This window comes from Pseudopodoces humilis, chromosome 9 (genome assembly GCF_049639895.1).
Source record: "Pseudopodoces humilis isolate 2021_Gansu_Grassland_sample_001 chromosome 9, ASM4963989v1, whole genome shotgun sequence".
Lineage (NCBI taxonomy): Eukaryota > Metazoa > Chordata > Aves > Passeriformes > Paridae > Pseudopodoces > Pseudopodoces humilis.
The window spans coordinates 12,420,336-12,439,426 of record NC_142208.1 but is presented as its reverse complement, the minus strand read 5'-3'; the positions used below and the strand labels follow the sequence as shown (position 1 = coordinate 12,439,426).

Sequence of the window (19,091 nt, the reverse complement as noted above, 5' to 3'; positions counted from 1 at the left end):
TCTGTGTTAGGCACTGTGTGTGTTTGGTGGAGATGGCGCCTACCCAGAGCAGCACTGGATGTAATTGGAAAGCCAGAGAAGCTGAAGAAGTGAAACCTTTGGTGGTGGACAAGAGCTCAGGTCTCTGTTCACAGGGCTGGCTTTGTCCTGCAGTTATAGGAAAAAGCTTCTGGGCATATACTTTGTAGTAATGATGGTGGTATGAAAAATGCAAGACAGTCTAAGTGTCTTAATTTATGGACCACACTATAAATAATTCATTAGCAATAGTGTTCTGTTTACATTGTCTGTAATAAAAATGGGAAGTCTGCCTGCTTCAGTTTGTGTGACAGTTGTCGCTCATGAGTTGTCAGGCTCACTCCTGGCCTTTCCAGCACAGGGGGAATGATAGGAGCTGTCTCTTCTTAGCAGGAGATACCATACTGGTTCCTATCTCTGCAGTCAAGGAAGCTTTTGTTCCAGCCAAGTTTAGCAATTGTGTAGTTACTGCTTTCAAATGCTTGAGAGGATGTTTTTAAAAACCTGCTTGAGATCTGTGTTGTGTTCTGCCAAATGCCATTTCAGCTTTGGTTGTGCTATCACCTGAGGGCAAGAGACCTAGTGGAGGTACAACTAACAGAGATCTGTGCTCTCAGAAGAAATTCTACTGAAATTTGCTCTTGATTATCCCAAGGGGTTTGTTCGTGAACTGAACACATGACAGATCTTTAACCATGGAATTTATGAACTTTTGAAAACTAAATTGTTAAGATTGTTGGTAAAAAGAAACTTATTTCATGGTAAGTGTAAAATTCTCTTTATTTGCCTCTAAAGTCGATTTGGGACACTGGTAATTCTCAGAGGCCAGTTTCTAGATAAAAAGTTCCTCTCAAATGATGAGGTGTTGAGAAAACCAAATGAGGCAGAGGATTGTGGATGCTTCACTTAAAATCTTTCTTGAAGGCAGCAGGCTTTGTTGTGTAAAACTCCTGCAGTATTTTGTCATCTAGGTGTCTGGAAGAATCTCTGCCTTACTGGAATTATGGGCACTTGGAAAGCAGGAATAGCAACTACTACACTACAGATAGGCAAGTAGCAGGGATGTGTGCAGATTTGACTTTATTGGAATTGAAGGCATTGCAGCTGGAACTAGTTTTAAAAGATGTTGATTTCAAAATCAACTCTAGGGTGTCCAAAGTATTTCTGATAAAGAAATACTTCTTGATAAAGTTTCATTAGCAATGAATCTTTCCCTTTGCTTGTGTTTCAGGTCCTTGAATACTAGCTGTTGAGACCAACATAAACAGCAGTCACATTTCAAGTCTTCCAGTATATTGTGTTCACACAGTGTTTCATTGTGTATATACAGAAGAGTTTTCCATGAGGGATACACAGTCATTTGATTTGCTTGTCCAATCCTGGCTCGTTTTACCTGGACTCTTAGTATGGTTTCTTAAAATTTAGGATTTGGTGACAACTTGAAACACTTAATGCTTATCCAATTGTATTGACAATTCAGTAAAACCAAATCCTTTGGTTTTTAATGTATATTCTGCAGGTCCAGAAGTATTAATATAGATGGCTATCCAGTCAGCTACCTTAAAATGAAGATGGTAAAATAAAGACATGACCAAAACTGTAGTTTTATTTTGTCTAGATGCCCAATATCTCTAGTTTAAGTTACTTTAAACAAACTAACCCCCTAGCACTAAATTGTCATAACTCAAAGCGAGTGGAGAGTTAGTGACAAGCCCCATTTGGTTAGCACCTGGAAGCAGTACAAGCAGTGTAAATTGGCTGCCAGCAACTGCTCTGTTTCTTCAGTTACAAAAGTTCACAGCCATCCAACATGTACTTTGCTTGTTCAGGTATATTTAGTTTTTACAGGTTCTGCTGGTCCTCCTGAAATTTGTATTTCTTCTATTCTGAGGAACTTGGTAAATATTTAAATTTCGTCAGAACAGGCCAGAATAATGGCTGATGTCAAATTGTTGGAGCTTGTGTCTTAAAGCAGCTATTCAGTTGCTCTGTTCTCCAGAGACTTTGCTGATTGAGCTAATGTTTTTTCTCCATTCCTTCCCTCTCCCTGAGTGGTCTTCTCCAAAGCAGTGATGCTTTCCCTGGTGGCTTGTCAGAAATCATTGGTCTTAGGAGGAGTGTCTTATAAAATGAAAGAAAAGATGAATAGATCTTACATTTATAGACAATAAAGAGAAATTACCATCTACTTTGACTATATGCCTTCTTTATGATACTAAATGTAGTGGAAGAAAAAAAGGAGTCCAAATCTATCCTCATTCCTTTACTTGGTGTGATATAGTTTGGGGATGGGGGATTGTTACATTCTTTGTGTTGCCACTCAGTAATGAGGAATAGAAGTTGTGATGGTACAGTATCATGAGAAGAAATCAGCAATTTCCTTCAAATGCTACAGTTCAACTTCCAAAACATGCCTGGTTTCATCAGATAAGTAAGAGGGCCTTCAGTGTCAGAATGCAAATCCTTCGCATTTCTAATTCACAGTGGGCTCAAGATAGTTCTTTCTAGGAGCATTTCTTTGGGTTGACCCAAGATACTTTGACCTCTCTTTGTTACATAGCAGGCTATCTGCTGCAAGAAAGATGTTATCAGAGCATAGCAAACAGAGTAGCATCTTCAGTTTTTGATAAGTAATTGTTAAAAATATTTGCTGCTAGTGCCTTTTCTCCTCCTGAGACCATCTTTGACAGTTAGGTTAGGTCATTACTGCTTCCTCTAGACCTTTAGAAAATGCTTATATTAGGTTGTCTTCTGTAGTTCATCTTTCAGGTTTTAAGAAAATAACTTAGGTGCTTATGTCCAAACCAGCTGGTTTTCTTTAGTAGCTGATAAATGTCTAGCAAAAGCAGGAAAAAGTTTCCATCCATAAATGTTCTTTGCTCCAGCTCTACAGACTCAGCCCCCAGAAGGTGTGTAAGCCAGGTGATGTTAGCAATACTACACGCCTGTTTGCAGGATTTGGTAGGCAGACACAAAGAATTCTCAGCAAATACTTTGCATCTTATCACAGAACCTCTGAAAGCTTTCATTAGGTAAATAAGCATTGTATGCCAGAATACAAACCTTTTCCTGTTTTTATGCTAACCTGACTTCTGCAATCCTCCCACCAGGCACAGAAGGTGGCAAGAGGTGCTTGACTCTGCTTCATTTTAGAGACTGGCAATTTATCAGGGAGAGATTTTTTACAGCATTGTTGTATGAGTGATCAGGGGCACTGGTTAGGAAATTATTCAAGCACAACCTAGCAAGCTTTTAGGGATGGCTCATTTGCTTGTAGCTGTCCCAATGAGGATTAGTATTTCTTACCTGCAAGCTACAGTACATATAGTAAACCACTGGATCAATGGGTTCTGCTGTGGAACTGTCAATGTTTGTTCTAGCAGATCTGTGTGTACTGGAGTGTGCAAAGCCTCCGAGAGCACTATAGCAGGGTACTCAGCCCTGGCTCCCCAGCACACTTTTGCCTTTAATTTTGTGTTATTATCTCTTGCTGTTTTAAACTGCAGTGTCCTTTTACCTCCTTCCTCTCCCTAAAGATAACAAGCTGACAGAGCTGATTACACTAGGAGCTGGGTGGAATGCAGGGAAACCAACCTTATAATACAAGCATGCAGCAGGGCAATTACCTGTGATCTGCAGATGCTGCTCTCGGTCTGAGGAAACCACTCATTTCAGCCAGCGGGCTGGAGGTGAGGGCTGCCGGTGCAAAAGGCAGTTCATGTGCGTAATGGTTAGTGCTGGCTGCTGACCAACTTGTCCAGGCTCAAGGCAGCTCTCTCTTTAGCTCTCTCTTACACAGTGCGTGAGATTTTTTTATATTTCTGTGTCTATACTTTAAGTGTAGGTCATATCCCAGAGCTGTGTGTGTGCTTCCAGCTAGCCCGACCACCTTTGCTTTTGTAATCGGGGTGCAGATGTGCTTCATGATAGAACAACTTCTGCGCACCGCCGCTCCTCCTCCCAGAGGAGTCCAGCAGGCTTGCTTATGCAAGCTGTCATGCTGTCTTTTTTTCCAAAAGCATGTGTGGGTTTGCTTTTGTGTGTATCCGGCTGGCTGTTGGTGCCTGCATATAATAGGCTCTGTATATAAAAACGCTCCCAAGCACACGGCTGCGGAAACAGCTTCCTTAAACCCGACAAAATTGCCAACCCTTGCAGCTCAAGCCACCATAAATTACAAAAACCTGCTCCCACCTCCCTGAAGCCGTGCCTGCCGGGCGCTGTGTGCACACACACACTCGCTTTCCCTCTCTCGCAGTCAAAGATGATAGAAAGTCTTCTGGGGATTACTGCACATTTGTAGAGCAACAATGGAAAGCAGCACAGCACAAATATCTATTCTTCCTCGCCCAGCATAACAAACGCTGCTTTGTCTCACATCTGGCCCTTTTTAATAGCTCAAAGCCAACAGCAGTAGCTATTTAACAGCTTATGGTAAATAAAGCTTTATTAAAACAACTTCCTTTTCAAGTGTTTAATGATGAAAACAGCCTTTCGCCTGACATTTTATACTTTTTGTACCATATCCAGTAGAAGAAATAAATTAGTTGTCATGGATAGATATTAAACTTTTTCCAGCAGCTGATCTTTGGAAGCATCTTTGAAAATTCTCGTACTGAAAAGCGGGCTTAGAGCCCTTTGAATGCCGTGTGAGCCATGTGCCCGAGTGCAGACGTGCCGAGCCGCATTGTGCCCGCGCTGTCGGGGCTGCGCCTCGGGGCTGGGCTGTGCCGCGGGCGGGCAGCGGCTGCGGCTGAGGCGGGGAATCCGTGCAATTACACGCAATTAGTAGCGTTAACCTGTGTGTACACACGGAGGTGCGTTCTGATAGTTCAAGAAACAACTTATTACAGTATGTTCCATGGCAAGGGAAATGTCAGGTGGAATGAGATGGCTTTTGTCTCCGGACCGCCACATTTTACCACCGGGACAGGGCGCTGAGAGAAATGGTGGTTTTAAATCCATCACTGGAGGTGACAGGCTCCCGGGAGCGGCTCGGCTGCTTCGGACCCGGCTCCTCGGGGTCCGTGCTTCAGGCGACGGAACGCGGTTGTCCTGCCTCCTGGCCTCCACAGGGCCACCGCCCCGGGCCCCGCGTCCCCCCCGGGCTGTCCGTGTTCCGCCCTGTGCTATCCCTGTCCCCCAGTGCTGTCCCTGTCCCCCCATGTGCTGTCCGTGTTCCCCCCTGTGCTGTCCCTGTCCCCCCCGGCTGTCCCCGTCCCCCCCGGTTGTCCCTGTCCCCCCTGTGTGTCCCTGTCCCTCCCCGAGTGTCCCTGTCCCTCCCGGCTGTCCCTGTCCCCCCTGTGCTGTCCCTGTCCCCCCTGTGCTGTCCGTGTTCCGCCCTGTGCTGTCTCTGTGTCCCCTGTGCTGTCCCTGTCCTCCCCGGCTGTCCCTGTCCCCCCTGTGCTGCCCGTGTCCCCCCTGTGCTGTTCCTGTCCCCCCTGTGCTGCCTGAGTCCCCCCTGTGCTGTCCGTGTCCCCCCCCGCTGTCCGTGTCCCCCCTGTGCTGTCCGGGTCCCCCCTGTGCTGTCCGTGTCCCCCCTCTGCTGTCCCTGTCCCCCCTGTGCTGTCCCTGTCCCCCCTGTGCTGTCCGTGTCCCCCCCGTTCCTCCGGGCCCCCTGTGGGCGGTGGCGCGGCCCTGCGGCGCCCCCTGGCGGGCCGCGGCGGCACCTGCCCTCGCCCGGCCCCGGCCCCGGCCCCGGCCCCGCTCCCTCCTGGCTTGTTGCTTCATCAAAGTCACTTCGTAGATACAGATTGTCTGCCCTCTCCTAGGACCCTCAGCATGCTGGAGACTCGAAGGAAATTATTAGTTTTTAGCTGATTGAATAAACAGCATTAGCCAACTTGTGTGCTCTGGCGGCAGGGGGCAGGGATGTTTAGAGCTGCTGTGCTGAATCCCTGCTTCAGGAACTGATCTTCATTTTCCCCTCTCACCTATTGTTAAAATTTCTTAACCGATAAAGGAATTTCCTGTTGTCTTTTTATTTATGGCCTTCTTGCGCTGAGTGGTCCGAAGTGCCTCCAAATTAGATCTTGTCTGGTGCAGCCACCGCAGGGAGGCCGGTCCCCTGTGGAAATGGAGACCTTGCGTAGCGCTGTGCTGCTGGCCTCCAGCACCGCTCACAGCAGCCTCCCCTGCCTTCTGGCAAGGGCTGCCTTTTCTCCTCTGCCCTCAGAGTGGATTTCTGGTGCGGAGATTATTTGCCGAAGGATTGGTTTCCGGAGGAATGGCACCCCGTTTCTGCGGCAGGGGCTGGGCGGCAGCTGATGGTTCTGGTGAGCTCCGCTCCAGCTCCATCTCTGCCCAGCAGCGAGGGAAGGGAGCCTGTGGGAACAAGAGCAGAAAGCGCCGTGTGAAGTCCCTCGAAAGCCAGGGAGAAGGCTGGGCCTGTTTCAGTGGTGATTCAGGTCTCCCTTGGCCGCAGGGGAACAGATTTCCCTGGTCCATTGGTCCCGCGGGGGCAGAGCTCTCGCTGTGGATGGCAGCTCTGGCCGTGGGGAGTGCTCACCCCAGAGCAGAACTGAATCCACACTAACTTTCTAAACTCGGAATGGTTTTAGACATGTTTGAAGCAGTAGTGAAATGTTTGGCTTAATTTTTTGTTTCCTCTTTAGGAGGCTGTTCAGGCTGCCTTAAGAACTAGTGGGGACCATGTTTTACTAAATTGTTTTCTGAGCTGTGTTACTCGGAAGTTCCATTTGTGATATAATAATTGCAGTCTTCTAACCTGAACTGTCACCCAACACAGAGTGTAACAGAATCTCCTGAAATTCTCTTTCGTAAAGCCAGTGAAAAATTTCATTCATTTTTCAGTATGGAAGAGGGTTTTGTAGTAATGGTTTAAAAGATTCAGTATGTCTGGGGTTAAAAAAAAAAAGGTTAACAGGTCGATACATCTGTTCCTTTAAAAAAAAAATTCTCCATTTTTGAGACATCATAAATATGTAAATGAGGCCTCTTTAATTACTGCCTAGGGCTATAAACTCTCAATGCTAGAGGGGAGGGAAGAAGGAAGAATAATTCATATTATTTTTTTATTTTTTTAAGAGAGGGAGACTGGGTCTTTGCCTCAGAAAAGAAAGAAGAACAGGTCTTTTTATTGTTGAATTACCAGAAGATGCTGGGAACACTTCTTTTTTTATTTATCCTTTTGGATGGAGTTAGCATGTAAAGCAGTAGTGTACAATCTTTCTGGCTAATATGTGCACCAAACAGAGGGGATTTGTTACAAAGCACCGGGAAAAATTCCCTTCTCTATCCTCCTCTGCCAGTACCCTTAATCCTGATCAGCAATATCCCCCGCTGTCTCTTGAGCTGCTCGAAGGCCTGAATCTTAGCGTGCAGGGACACCGCAGGCCAGCCAGGGACCCTGCAAAGTCGTTTTCACTTGTGACCTGATAAGTGCACAGCACTTAACCGAGTAGAAGTCTGTTCTTATTCAGCCCTGATGGCCTTTCTGTATCTTAAGTACTGTTATTTTCGACTAAGGTGATCTTGCTGCTCCTTTTAAAATAGGATGAGATGGACAGAAAGGGCATTTTTTTAAATTTCAGGATGTGAATGTGCATGTGGGGAATGAGGCCAGACTACAGCAATACCCATGTAGTAGGTATAGTTACTGGAAATTTAATTCTGCTGTTATTTTTCTTCCAGCCAAAATGGTCTGGTGTCAAAATGCTTATTCTGCCATGGTGAAATTTCTGATCTCTATGATAATTTTCACTTTCCATGTTTAATCTTTTAATTCTTGCTGAGGCCCATGAAAGAGTAATTTCCACATAATAATGGTTTCCCACTAATAAGCTCTGCATTTTTTATAGCAGAAATTACTTAGAGCCAGTATGCTCACTGAAAAAAATTACCCTATTTGATGCTCTTATGATGTGTCTGAGAGAAAGATAAAGATGAGCCTTGCGGCGGTGAGGCAGGGCATTTCAAATACAAAGCATTGTGTCGTTGTTTGTGATGATTCTTCATATGTACAATTTTGGCTGTTTGGTTCGGGCAACAAATGTTTACTGTCCAGGGGAGCTAGTGGGCTGAGGGCCTTCTCTTGCCCAGGAGAGAATAAACGAGATTGGGCTGTGGAAGTAGCAAACTGTCAGCAGTAAGGGCTGGTGGGTCATCGTCCATCCGTGCCATGAGGGGAAAGAGGCAGAGGGAGCCTGGCAGGGCAGAGACTCAGCCACTGAGCTAATGACATGGGAACAAGTGGAATTAAGCATGAAAATTGTTCCAGCCACTAGGGGAAGGGTGAGAGTTAGAGAGTGCTTTTCTGTGAGAGCCATCGGCTTTTAAAACCAGAACTATTTTGGAGACTGAATTTGATCAGTTTATTACAGAATTTGTGTGCCCTGTCTGTGTAGGAGAGTAGGGGATTGCACTCCCTGTCCTGCCTCCAAGAGTCTCGTCGGGTTCCTGTGCAGTTAATTGAGTTACTTCTGTGTATTGTGCCTCTCTGCTTTTACAGATGGGCTTTGAGAAGCTGTGCCATGTGGGAGAAATGGCAATTTGGACAAGTGCTATAGTAAGCTGCGGCTAAGGTAGCTGATAGCAACCTTTGATTTTGTTTATGGTTAACTATAAGGCAGGAAACTGGGGTGGTATTACATGTGTACACATGAAATTATATAATTCAAAAATGTCATTATTTTCTTAAAAAAAAAAAGGCATCTCTGTTTGCACGTCTTCAAATTTTTCAATAGACATCTATGTGCTTGTATATGTATTTGTTTTCAGTATGCCCTTCTCCATCTGTGCTGATGTTCAATTAAAATGCAGATAATGTGTCCTAGCTTGTAAGATGGATCACTGCTGAGGTAGTGTCATGTCTAGGCTGGCTTATCTCTTGATAAATACCTCTGCTGTCCACTGAGAGATTAAACTTCATGACTACTGAGGTCTGTTTGGGGGTCCTACAGGCAGATAAGACTGTGTAACTGGCTTTTAATAAAACATATCAATTTACATTTGCTAGAGGACCTTTGGATGGCATTTGCTATTGAGAAGGTGGCAGTGGCATAATCAAAAGAATACTTGCATGTGAAACTGGCTCTTCCGTTTCATAAGTATTATAATTTATTGACAGGAATGCTTTATTGAACCCTCTTGTGTCTAGGGCATGGAGGTGAGGAGCTTGAGCTGTTGTTCTAAGACCTCATTTAGCTGTCTAGCAGAAAAGATTTCTTCCCCTGAGTCTAATCCAGCAGGAGCCATGGAAGAGCATTATCAGCTAGGTACAGAAACCTGCAGCGGTTTGGTTGTGTGGGATGCACACGGATCTCTGGTCTGGGGTCTGTCTCATTGTGAGAGCTGTGTAATCAAGGCTCCCACCATGGGGAACACTCTTCCCCTCAAGGGGGCTGAGTATGGACAGTGCTGGAATTGTTTAACTGAAGAGATGTTGAATCATGTACCATAACAGCCAGACAAGTATCTGAAAAATATGCTCTCTCTTACGTGTATGGTGGGAGTGGAAGACAGTTTTGTCATGAGCAGTGCTCTGAATAACAAACCACTCAGTGCCACTGAAAAGGTTCATGAGGGAGAAGTTTCTGTGCAAGACTAGGACCTTGCTTGTGCTACTATAAAGTTTGTTGTAAATAGGGCATTTGGGTATATATTTCTGTGCCCACTTATTGTTCATGAACTCCAAACATTACTCTGAGCCATAACTTTATATTCTAGATTTTTATTTTTTTTTTAGTTACAGGAAGGCTTAATTTGCCTGTAATTACAGTGTTTGTTAAGACTTGGACCTAAGGACTGCAGGCCATGTTTTTTCCAGAAGTAACAAGTAGTTGAGCTACAGATACCTGAATGAACACAATTTTTCTCGAAGGCAAGAACTGCACAACCCTTTGTTCTGAAGATTAGGCCTATTCCATATATTCTAGGTTGTGCATCGGGACATTGGTCATTCTTAAAGTCTGGGCTGCACTGTGGATCCCAGTTCTTCCTGCCCTGTCATCTTGGCCATTTTAAGGGCTCATGAAATAGATCTGCCCGTTGGAGGAGAGTCCAAAATGTACCTGTTGCTTTTATTTTCAATCCAGAAATCCAGATTCTTCAGGACACACATTTTGTGCTATTTTTGGCCATGTAATACTCTGCTGTATCTGATTCATTTAATATCTGTGGGAGGTATTTTCTCTTAAAGGAAGATTAGGAAGAATCCCCATGCCCTTGTCCTTGCAAAAGCCGGGCTGTCGTTGTTATTGGGATTATTATTATTTTATGTCACAGTGTGCTCAGGGATTTCTTGCAAGCAGCTCTGTTCAGTTGTTCAGGTGGTGGAAGTGTATGGACCATGTTCAGTGATCTTTATTGTCCTTTGTGTCTTGCAGATCGAGGGATTTTAATGGCTTTCAGGTAGAAGAAAGTGGAGACAATCAAAATGAATTCTATGGACAGGCACATACAGCAGACCAATGACCGGCTGCAGTGCATAAAACAGGTAAGCTGAAGGTGGAGGTCATTGCTGCTGAATGAGGGATGGGTGTTGGGTGGCAGGTGTTGCATATTGCAGTTATCTGTTGCTTAATGAGTGTCCTTGCCCTTCAGAGGGAAAGAATGAGACACAGTAATCTCATTGAAGACAGCATCTGCTGTGAGAGCTGGTATATTAAGCTCAAAAGCCAAACTTTCCCTTACACCTTTCTAAGAAATCTTCAGCCTGGAAACTGAACAAATCTGTCTCAGCTGGAAGCAGAGTGGTGCTCGTCCTGCCAGCTCAGCCCCGGAGGGTCACAGCGGGCGGCTGTCATTCTAGTGCTCTGAGCACAGTAATCCATAGTTCCAATGGGCCAGTTTTGATTTTAATCCAGTAGCTGACCTGAGACCTGCACTGCCTGGAGACTCAGAACTTGGGTGGTTGGCATGCCTCCAAGTGCTCAGAGTGCTGCTTAATCAGTTTGCATGGAGATTGTAAAAACCTGTGTTTGCGAGGTAAAATTTTCAAGAAGCATCTGTTTGTGAAGATGAAGGGCTCTTCACATGCCACTGCCTTTCAGTGAATTATGTCTCATTTACAGATTTCCCCACTGTAACTGTGCTTGCTTTTGTAACCAAGTGAAACTACAGCAGCTTTACAGACTGTCTTTCCTTGCTTTACCCTTCCCTGAACTTTGCTCTGCAGAGCTGCAGGCAGTGTGTATTGTCCCCTCATGTATGTTCTTATCCACATGCAACAATCATAGGATTTTCATAGCAATGGTCCTTTTAGAGGAGATGAGCAAGAGAATGGTTTTTCATGTTGATATTTCCTGTGTTTACATTAATGCATGCATTCAGCAAACAGGTGCATAAATGCAGGTTGCACACAGATATTTTGAAGATCCCATCTGGATCCAGGAGATAAGCTCCAAAGTTCGTCTCTTTCAACTCAGACTGGTTGAAATTTTCTGAATTGCACTGGAAAAACAGAAACTTGTTATTCCATGAAATGGTGTTCCCAAATATTTTTCCACTGCTTTCTGAGCAGTTTTTTTTGTCGGATCAGGTCACAGCAGAGTCCTGATGCTTTAGTTTTTTATTTGTATTAGCTAAATTAAAAACTTGCCTGTCTACTTGTGCTCGAAGAGATATGCATATTGCTTCTTGAGGCAGCACAGTATTTCTCTGTTCATAGATTTGTGTTGTAGACACAGGCACCCTAAATCAAAGGAACTGATAAAAGATAAGCATGGGGGTACTGGATGAGTCGCTCCGGATTTTTGAATTTATTTCTTTACAACTTCCTCAAGAGAAGCAGCCAAGGGGAAGTGCTGATCTCTCCCTGGTGGGCAGTGAAAGGACACAGGAAAATGCAATGAGGAAGTTCAGACTGGGCATTAGGAAAGGGTTCTTCACTGAGAGGATGGTCAGTCACTGGAAGCGGTCACAACTCCAAGCCTGGCAGAGTTCAAGGAACATCCAGATGATGCTCTTAGTCATATGATCTAATTTTAGGTAATCCTGTGAGGAGCAGGAAGTTTGACTTATTAATACTTAGAGGTCCCTTCCAACTTGATATATTCTTTGATTCCAAAAGAATATGTTTCTCTTCTCTTAGTTTCATCAATCTCCATCATTAAGTTATCATAGTTTCGCCTAGATATTAGTGGAAGTTTATATTTTCTAGAATGTGTTGTTATGCAAAAATATGTGGGGTTTTGCAAGTTTGGCCTTGCATTGGGTGATACAGAAAAAGATTACAGCTCACACCTAAACCAGATGATTTTTCTCTCCATATTTCCTTTGTAAGAGGGGGTTTCAGAATAAATCAAACAAAGCTAGTTCATAGGTCAAGGAGCAGAAATAGGAATCTTTTCCTGCGGAATTGCTGGTCATAATCCAGCCTTGCTCTGTGGTGTCTCTCTCTTTCTTTACTCTGCAGTGAAAGTTAATGCATCTAATGGCCCTTCAGAGGCCTGAGGAAAACATGAATTTGAGGATTTCATCCCAGTTTCTTATGAACAACTTCTGGTTCAGAAAAAAACACGCCCTTGACTGGTACAAATTGGTGTCCTTTTCGGCCATCCTAGCCCATAGGATGAAGAATGAAGGTTAAATTGCAGAACAATTTAACCTTCCAGCTGTAAGAACAGACCTTTACATCAAGTGGAGACAAATGGAGGATGCTGCTCAGCTCCTTTTTCTAGAGCTGTCGGTTCCTGTACATAATTTATATTATTTTAATTAGATAAGAGAATATCAAATTACACTTCCTAAAGTTTTAAAGAGATCATTTTGCCTATGTAATGGGTATTCTGTCAGTTAAACTACTTACTTCATTTATATGTAGTGCTGTTTTTTGCATATGCAGCTTGGATATTTCTTCAGTGATGAAGGCTGGGGGGAAAGGAGGGAAGGTCAGGCTGCCCAGAATTTGTGTAGCAGTGTCTGTTTTCTTTGATCCTGGAAGAAAGCTTGGGGTTTTTTGGTAGACCAGGAGCATGCTTATGTCAGAACTCAAAGGATGCCTGAAAAGGAGCTACCCTGCTTGGGAATGCTTGGGAATTCATGGTTCCCCCATTCTGTTTAGGCCCAAAAAAAGAAAAGAAGAAAACTATGGTTTTGAGCTCGTGACAAACTGTAGTTAACTAAGACAGTGGCTGAACACCAAAAACATGCCTCAGAAAGCTTTTTTATCTTTGCCATAGTGGAGGAAGAGACAGAAACTAACTGCCTTTTTGGAAGACACTCAACTCTGTCACAGGGTCATAGATTTCCAGCTTGAGGACATTTACCTTGTTCTTTGAGACAGGTCATTAGCTGACTAATACTAGAAAGAGTAATTTCCAGCTCACACATTGAGAACTGGACCGCACACTGCTCTGTGCATGTTGAGTTTGGGAGCAAAGCACTACCTTGCATGGCCTTATAAATGTGTCTCCACCTATTCTGGGGATTAACTGCAGGGTCAGACAAAAAATGTGCCTGTCTTTTCTTCCTGGTCTAGTCTGGTATCCTCTCTTCCCAGACTGTGAACAAACAGTGCTGCTGTTCTCCTGAGTGCACACACGTTTTTGGTGAGGTTAACACAGCAGTGGTGTGGAAGGTGCACTGCAGCAGGGGGAGGAAAACCATCCTTCCTTGGCGCCCAGCATCTGCCAGTTTTATAACCCTGCTGGCAGGCAGTGGCTCCTGCAGCCAGACTGAGAGCTGTCTGCCGCCCTCCTTGCCCCTCACTCCAGCCCCTGAGAAATGCTATAAATGGTAATCCATGTGCCTCTTTAACTAGATCAGGTTTCAGCACAGGGTCAGGACAGGCTTCTTTCTTCCCAGCTCTGTGACTTGTGAGACACCCACAATATCCTTGCTGACTTCTGTTCCAGGATCAAGGTTGTGTTTTACCTTCATCTTTTTTAGTGCTTTAAAGCTACAAACCCAAAACTTGTATATGATCAGCTAGTTAGGAAATGAAGTGTGTGTTAAGAAGTGTTTCAGAATAGATGAAAGGGCAAACTGAAGAGGTGGCTGTGTATTTATGCTTAAAAAAAACCCTAGACTTCTGTGGAAGGCTGGAACAGCTTGTGTGGTCCCTTTGTAGCTGATTCCCTTAGTATTTGTAAGCGTGTGTGCTTTAAAATCAAACATAGGTTTTTTTTGATGTGCAGTGGAAAAAGCCAAAGTAACAGGCTTTCCTTAACACGTGCAATTAGTTTGTCATGACACGGGAGACTCTTCAGGGTACACTGGAGGAAGCTTTGTTCTTTAAGTCATTGTCCATACAAACAAAACCACAAAATTACTTCTGTGCAGAGCTAAGGTCTGATAGCCCCTTAGAATTCCCTGCCATATTTGAGGCTGCAGTAATAATTTGTTTATCTGCTGGGGGCTCTTAAAGCATTCTTCATAGCAGTCCAAAGGTGTGGCTTTAACCAGACGCTGCCCATTGATTTTGTTAGGTGATAGAAGCAAATTCCAGGGAAAATCAGTGGGTTAGGTAACATCCCTCTACTCTTACTCTAATGGGTCTACTTGAAAAACTTGGAGCTATTATAAATCTAGGGACTTCTACCTTTTGTGTCTCTGTTTGCTGTCAGTCAGTTTTGTAAGGTTTCTGTATGTTTCTTCTGAAATTCCTGCACAGAAGTAGATGGAAAAAAACCTTTCTATATTTAAATTACAAGGCAGCCGCCTCTTTCAGAAAGGGTGTGTGGTATCTTCCTGCTGTGCTGAGTACAGTTGTTAGGCTCTGTACTAAAGCTGTGCTGAAATGTTAGTAACAGGTTAAGGAGAAGTGTGAAAAGGCTCTCTGGTGTCAAAAGTATTAGATCATGGTGGGAACAGAGAAGGTTGTTTCTACTGCTTGTGTCATGGTGCATCAGGGCACATGGAGCAGTATCATCGAATGATGCTGGATCACCACGGTATTGGAGACACACGTCACACAGCTGATTTCCAGAAACCAATTAGCATTTCTCCCCTCTTTCCTTCCAGAAGACTTGCTGAATTGCTGCCTAGCAATGCTTTTTCATGCCTACCCAGCCATTCAGAGAGATATGCTAAAAGTTGTAATTGCTGTGTGTTTGTGTTGATATTTTCTTGCTCAAATTGGAAACAAGCAAGCCCATTTCTTTCATCATTCAGCAGCTAGGTTTTTGGTAGCTTGCAATTCAGGGGAAAACAGAATTCTTTGCATATTTACATAACTGTTTTTAAGTGCTGAAGTGTTTGAACTAATTCTTCTGCTCTTCAGTGTTATTGTTGCAGACTCATGTAAATGCTAAGCAGTCCTAAACATGTCATTTTTAGTATACTTTGGACTGGTTACCAAGGACTGGTATGAAATTACAGCTGAAAAGATTTTAATAAAAGGAAAAATGCTTCCCATACATTTTTTTCATTTGCATCTGCTTACAAAACTGCCCACAACAGTTTCATGAAAATTTCATTCTTGAAGAACTTTGAAAATTAGAAGTAGTCTTATGAAGAGTGCCTTTATTTAGAATATACTTTTTTTGGTGTTCTGTATAAGTGTTACAGGGGTTTTAGCAGCTAAATATGAAATAACAAGGCTAAAGGGGGAAAATACCTTTTCCTTAAAAAGACATTTGATGGGCCTCAAGTGTTACAGTTTATTGGTTGAATGGTCCATCAGTGTTGCATTAGTAGCTACATTTTTTTTGTATCTTTTTTTCTGAGGCCCATAGCCACAAGTTCTTTGGCTGCTTTTGTGCTCAGTCTGCTGAGTCTTCCTCTGCTAGACTTAAGTAGACTTAAGTATGTTTAGGAAAAACTGACAGCAGACCAGCTTTCCTGGCTCCTCTAGTCCAGTTAGAGACCTGTCAGTCAACATTCCTGCTCTGTTAGATCCTGCATCCTGGTAGGGAAGCTGCAAGGGAAAGAGCAAAGAGGCAATTTGCTAGAAGCACTTCTGGTGGGGAGGGGGAAGAGAGCACCTTCTTGTTGTTTGCAGTATCTGGCTGGTTTGTTTATCTGACAAGATTCCAGTGGGTGGAATATAACCCATCATGTTGTGAGGCGGATTGGTAAAGCTGTGGCAGCTTCACTTTGCCCGTTCCCTGTGCTGCTGCTTTACTGCAGCACCTGTCCTCAAGGGCTGAGGTGTTATTACTCTTCATTAGTTGTGTCAGTATCCTTAGTGTTTCCATTTCAAAATGGAAAGTGCACATTTTAAACTCACATAGAAAACCTCCAGTACCAACAGGATTTAGTATAATTCTATTATTTTCTGTGCAACCAATTAGTCTGGCCTGTTGTTTAAAATCGTCTTTCAGTAAATAAGGATGAATATTTGAAAATTCTGGAAATCTGTAAGTTGAGGCCATGATGTCACCTTGGTGTCGGATGAACATAAGAAGTCCTTTTTGTCAGCAGCTGGGTAAAGCTCCGCAGTGAAAATGTGACAATGCTGGTGACATCTCTGACTTCTGTCCTGCCGTTTCTGGATCTTCCTTCTTACATATGCACTTGCTACTCAAGTTGCTGCTATTGTCTGCAACAGCAAATCCATAGAGATATGGCTTAGAGTTTGCACATAAGGACCGTGTACCATTTTTACCATTTGTAAAATCAGGTGTTTTCAAAAAGGTTGTAGTGGCAAAAGTTAATAGCAAGAGCCTTCAGCTATGCAGACCTCTGCCATCATATCCTGAAGGAAAAGTCTCTTCACTGGTAGTGTTCACTCCTTCTTACCTCTGTGCAGTAACTCTGTACGTGGGCAGGTCACACAGCAGGTGCTGTGGGCAGTTTTGTAATTGAAAAACTGTCTGGAGAAGCATTTTTCCTTTTGATTTGCAAATCTCTCAGTAATGCCTTGCTGGCTGGTAGGACCTGTGAGAATAGGTCATGTGAATTTTACATCTTCCACAGTGGTACCAGATTATGTAGTCATCATTTTAAGGAGTCACCTTGAGATTTTATCTCTGCATAGATTAAGAGATTAAAATAATAAAGATTAAATCAGTTGATTAAAAGTGCTATAAAAAGCTCTATAAGTAAGTAAATTACTCAAATGTGTAAAAAAAATTAATTTCAAAACAAAATATGTCCAACAAATGTGCTGCTGTTCAACAGGATATAACTGAAGACTATTGGTTATTCTTCAAAATCAGTTAGTTTATTCTCCTGAAATTTAATCTATTTTAATTAAATTTTAGAAGTTGATTCAGTACGTATATCAGAGGGGTTGGTGCTTTTAGTTTTTCCCCCTTGCCATCAACTCACTTTATACTCTAGGTGGTGTTACTTCTTTTTAAAGACTGCACTATTGACAATAATCTTCCAGTAAAGGGATGATGTAACACTTCTTCATTGTCCTTAAAACACCTTGGTAAGTTAAGAACTGCATGAAAGAAAACCACTGACCCAAACTTTTCATAATGCTGTGATATGTACCTCAAATTATGAAATGATTCACAACATAGAAATGTTTATGTAGACACCCCACTTTGCCTGAGTCCTTCACTTAATCTTCTACTAAAACACATTATGAAAGTAGATGTATTTTTTTTTTGTCAAGACAGCAAGTAAGCAAGTCTAGAACAAATAAGCCTATTTTTATAAAAAAAATCCATTACCAATTTAGGTAACTATTGTTGTAATAATGAAACATCATTCTAATTCTGCAGTGGTATTCTAATAGGAAGAGTATGGCCACTGTTTTGGTCAAATTAACTCCTTGATATCTTGAGATATTTAGGACTGAAACAACTGACTGAAAATCACGAGGGCATTGGAGAGAAGAGTGCTCCTGTGTCATTGCATTGCCTGTTGGAATGGTAAGGCTGAAGAGGCCTCAGCATTGTTACTGTGGTCACACAGAGACATCTCATGCTAGCGTGGCATAACAGGGAGGTACTGATGGAAAATGGCTTGTTTCACTTGCCAAGACGAGCAAGTGAACTGGTTAGGCAAACTGATTTCATCATTCTGTTGGGCTGTAATTGCAAATTTAAAGAGAGACTGGAGCCTTGCATGACTGAGCATGGCCTTGGAGAAAGAGCAAACAGTTTTACCTTTGTCTTGTGACCTTTATCCCATAAAATCAGTTTGTGAGTGCTTAAGGAAAAATAATTCCGACCCCTCTGATTATGTGGAGTCTTTGTAAACCATGCTGTTCCCACTGCTCTCAGCTGACATAATAGCAGTGCAGATGCTGGGGATAAGGAAGGTACAAAGACTGCAAGATGAACATGAAGGCATACTGCCATTAGTCTGCCCCATTTCCATCTTCAGTCAGATCTGATCACAGCCTTTAGACCCCCAAGTCACAGTTTCCTCCTGGGCAGGGGAGGGTGGGGTGGAACAGCAAGTTAGGACTAAAGAAGTTTAATTTGCTGCATGTTCCCTTACTTAACATAAAGTTTTATCAAAGTATATCATAAATATACTGCAGTTATGGAGGTCAAAAGGAATAGAGCAGGAAGACAATGTTGCAGTTCTGATCAGAAGAGCTAAGAAATGACTCTTGTTTTAGCTCTTCTGGCTTCTGTGTATAGTTCTTAAGGATTAGATGTTAAATCCATTCCTTTCACTTCTGTAAAACTAATGGACAATCCAAGGATGCAGTATCTGTGCTCCAGTACATGCATATAGGTGTGCAATCATCATCACAAAACTCATGGTATAGGAGATCCAGGCAGCAGAACAAGGTTGCTCAATTACCAGGCATTCACCTTTTCTGAAATCAGTACTGAATTATACACACACTTTATACTAAAAGTGTATGAGAGAAGCAGCTGTGAAAATCTATATTAATACAGATTTTTTTCTCATACAGTTCATAACTGAACAGCTTGGGTTTTTTTCAGTTCAGTGGTGCTCATATTTTTTATTTGTTCTTTTTCTCATTTGTTTAGCATGTGATCTTTCCCATCAAGAAGTATTTTCTTGATGTCAAAATATCCGATAAAGAGGTGCTGGTCATTGCTCAATATTTTACTTTTGAAAAAGAAGCTGCAATCTACAAAGGGGGCAAAGGTGACTCCATTTGCTCTGTTTTTTGTAAGTAGGAATGGCTAACATGGTCTTAATCTCTCTCTTAGTGTATGTAGTGCCTCTCAAAATGTGAGCCTAATAAAATATTTATAAAGCCTCCGATGGAATGAGCCATGTAAGTGCAA

At 42.9% G+C, this 19,091-nt stretch overlaps 1 protein-coding gene across 10 annotated transcripts in view; it reads left to right on the top strand.

Annotated features, from left to right (window-relative positions):
• Positions 1-19,091, top strand: part of ZMIZ1 (zinc finger MIZ-type containing 1) — a 338,900-nt gene that overhangs the window by 172,956 nt on the left and 146,853 nt on the right. For all 10 annotated transcript variants that reach the window (XM_088059853.1, XM_014250346.2, XM_088059856.1 and 7 more), the window contains one exon: positions 10,365-10,474. In XM_088059853.1, the coding sequence (XP_087915979.1) occupies positions 10,415-10,474 (60 nt within the window). In that variant the 5' untranslated portion in view covers positions 10,365-10,414. The remainder of the gene's footprint in view (positions 1-10,364; positions 10,475-19,091) is intronic.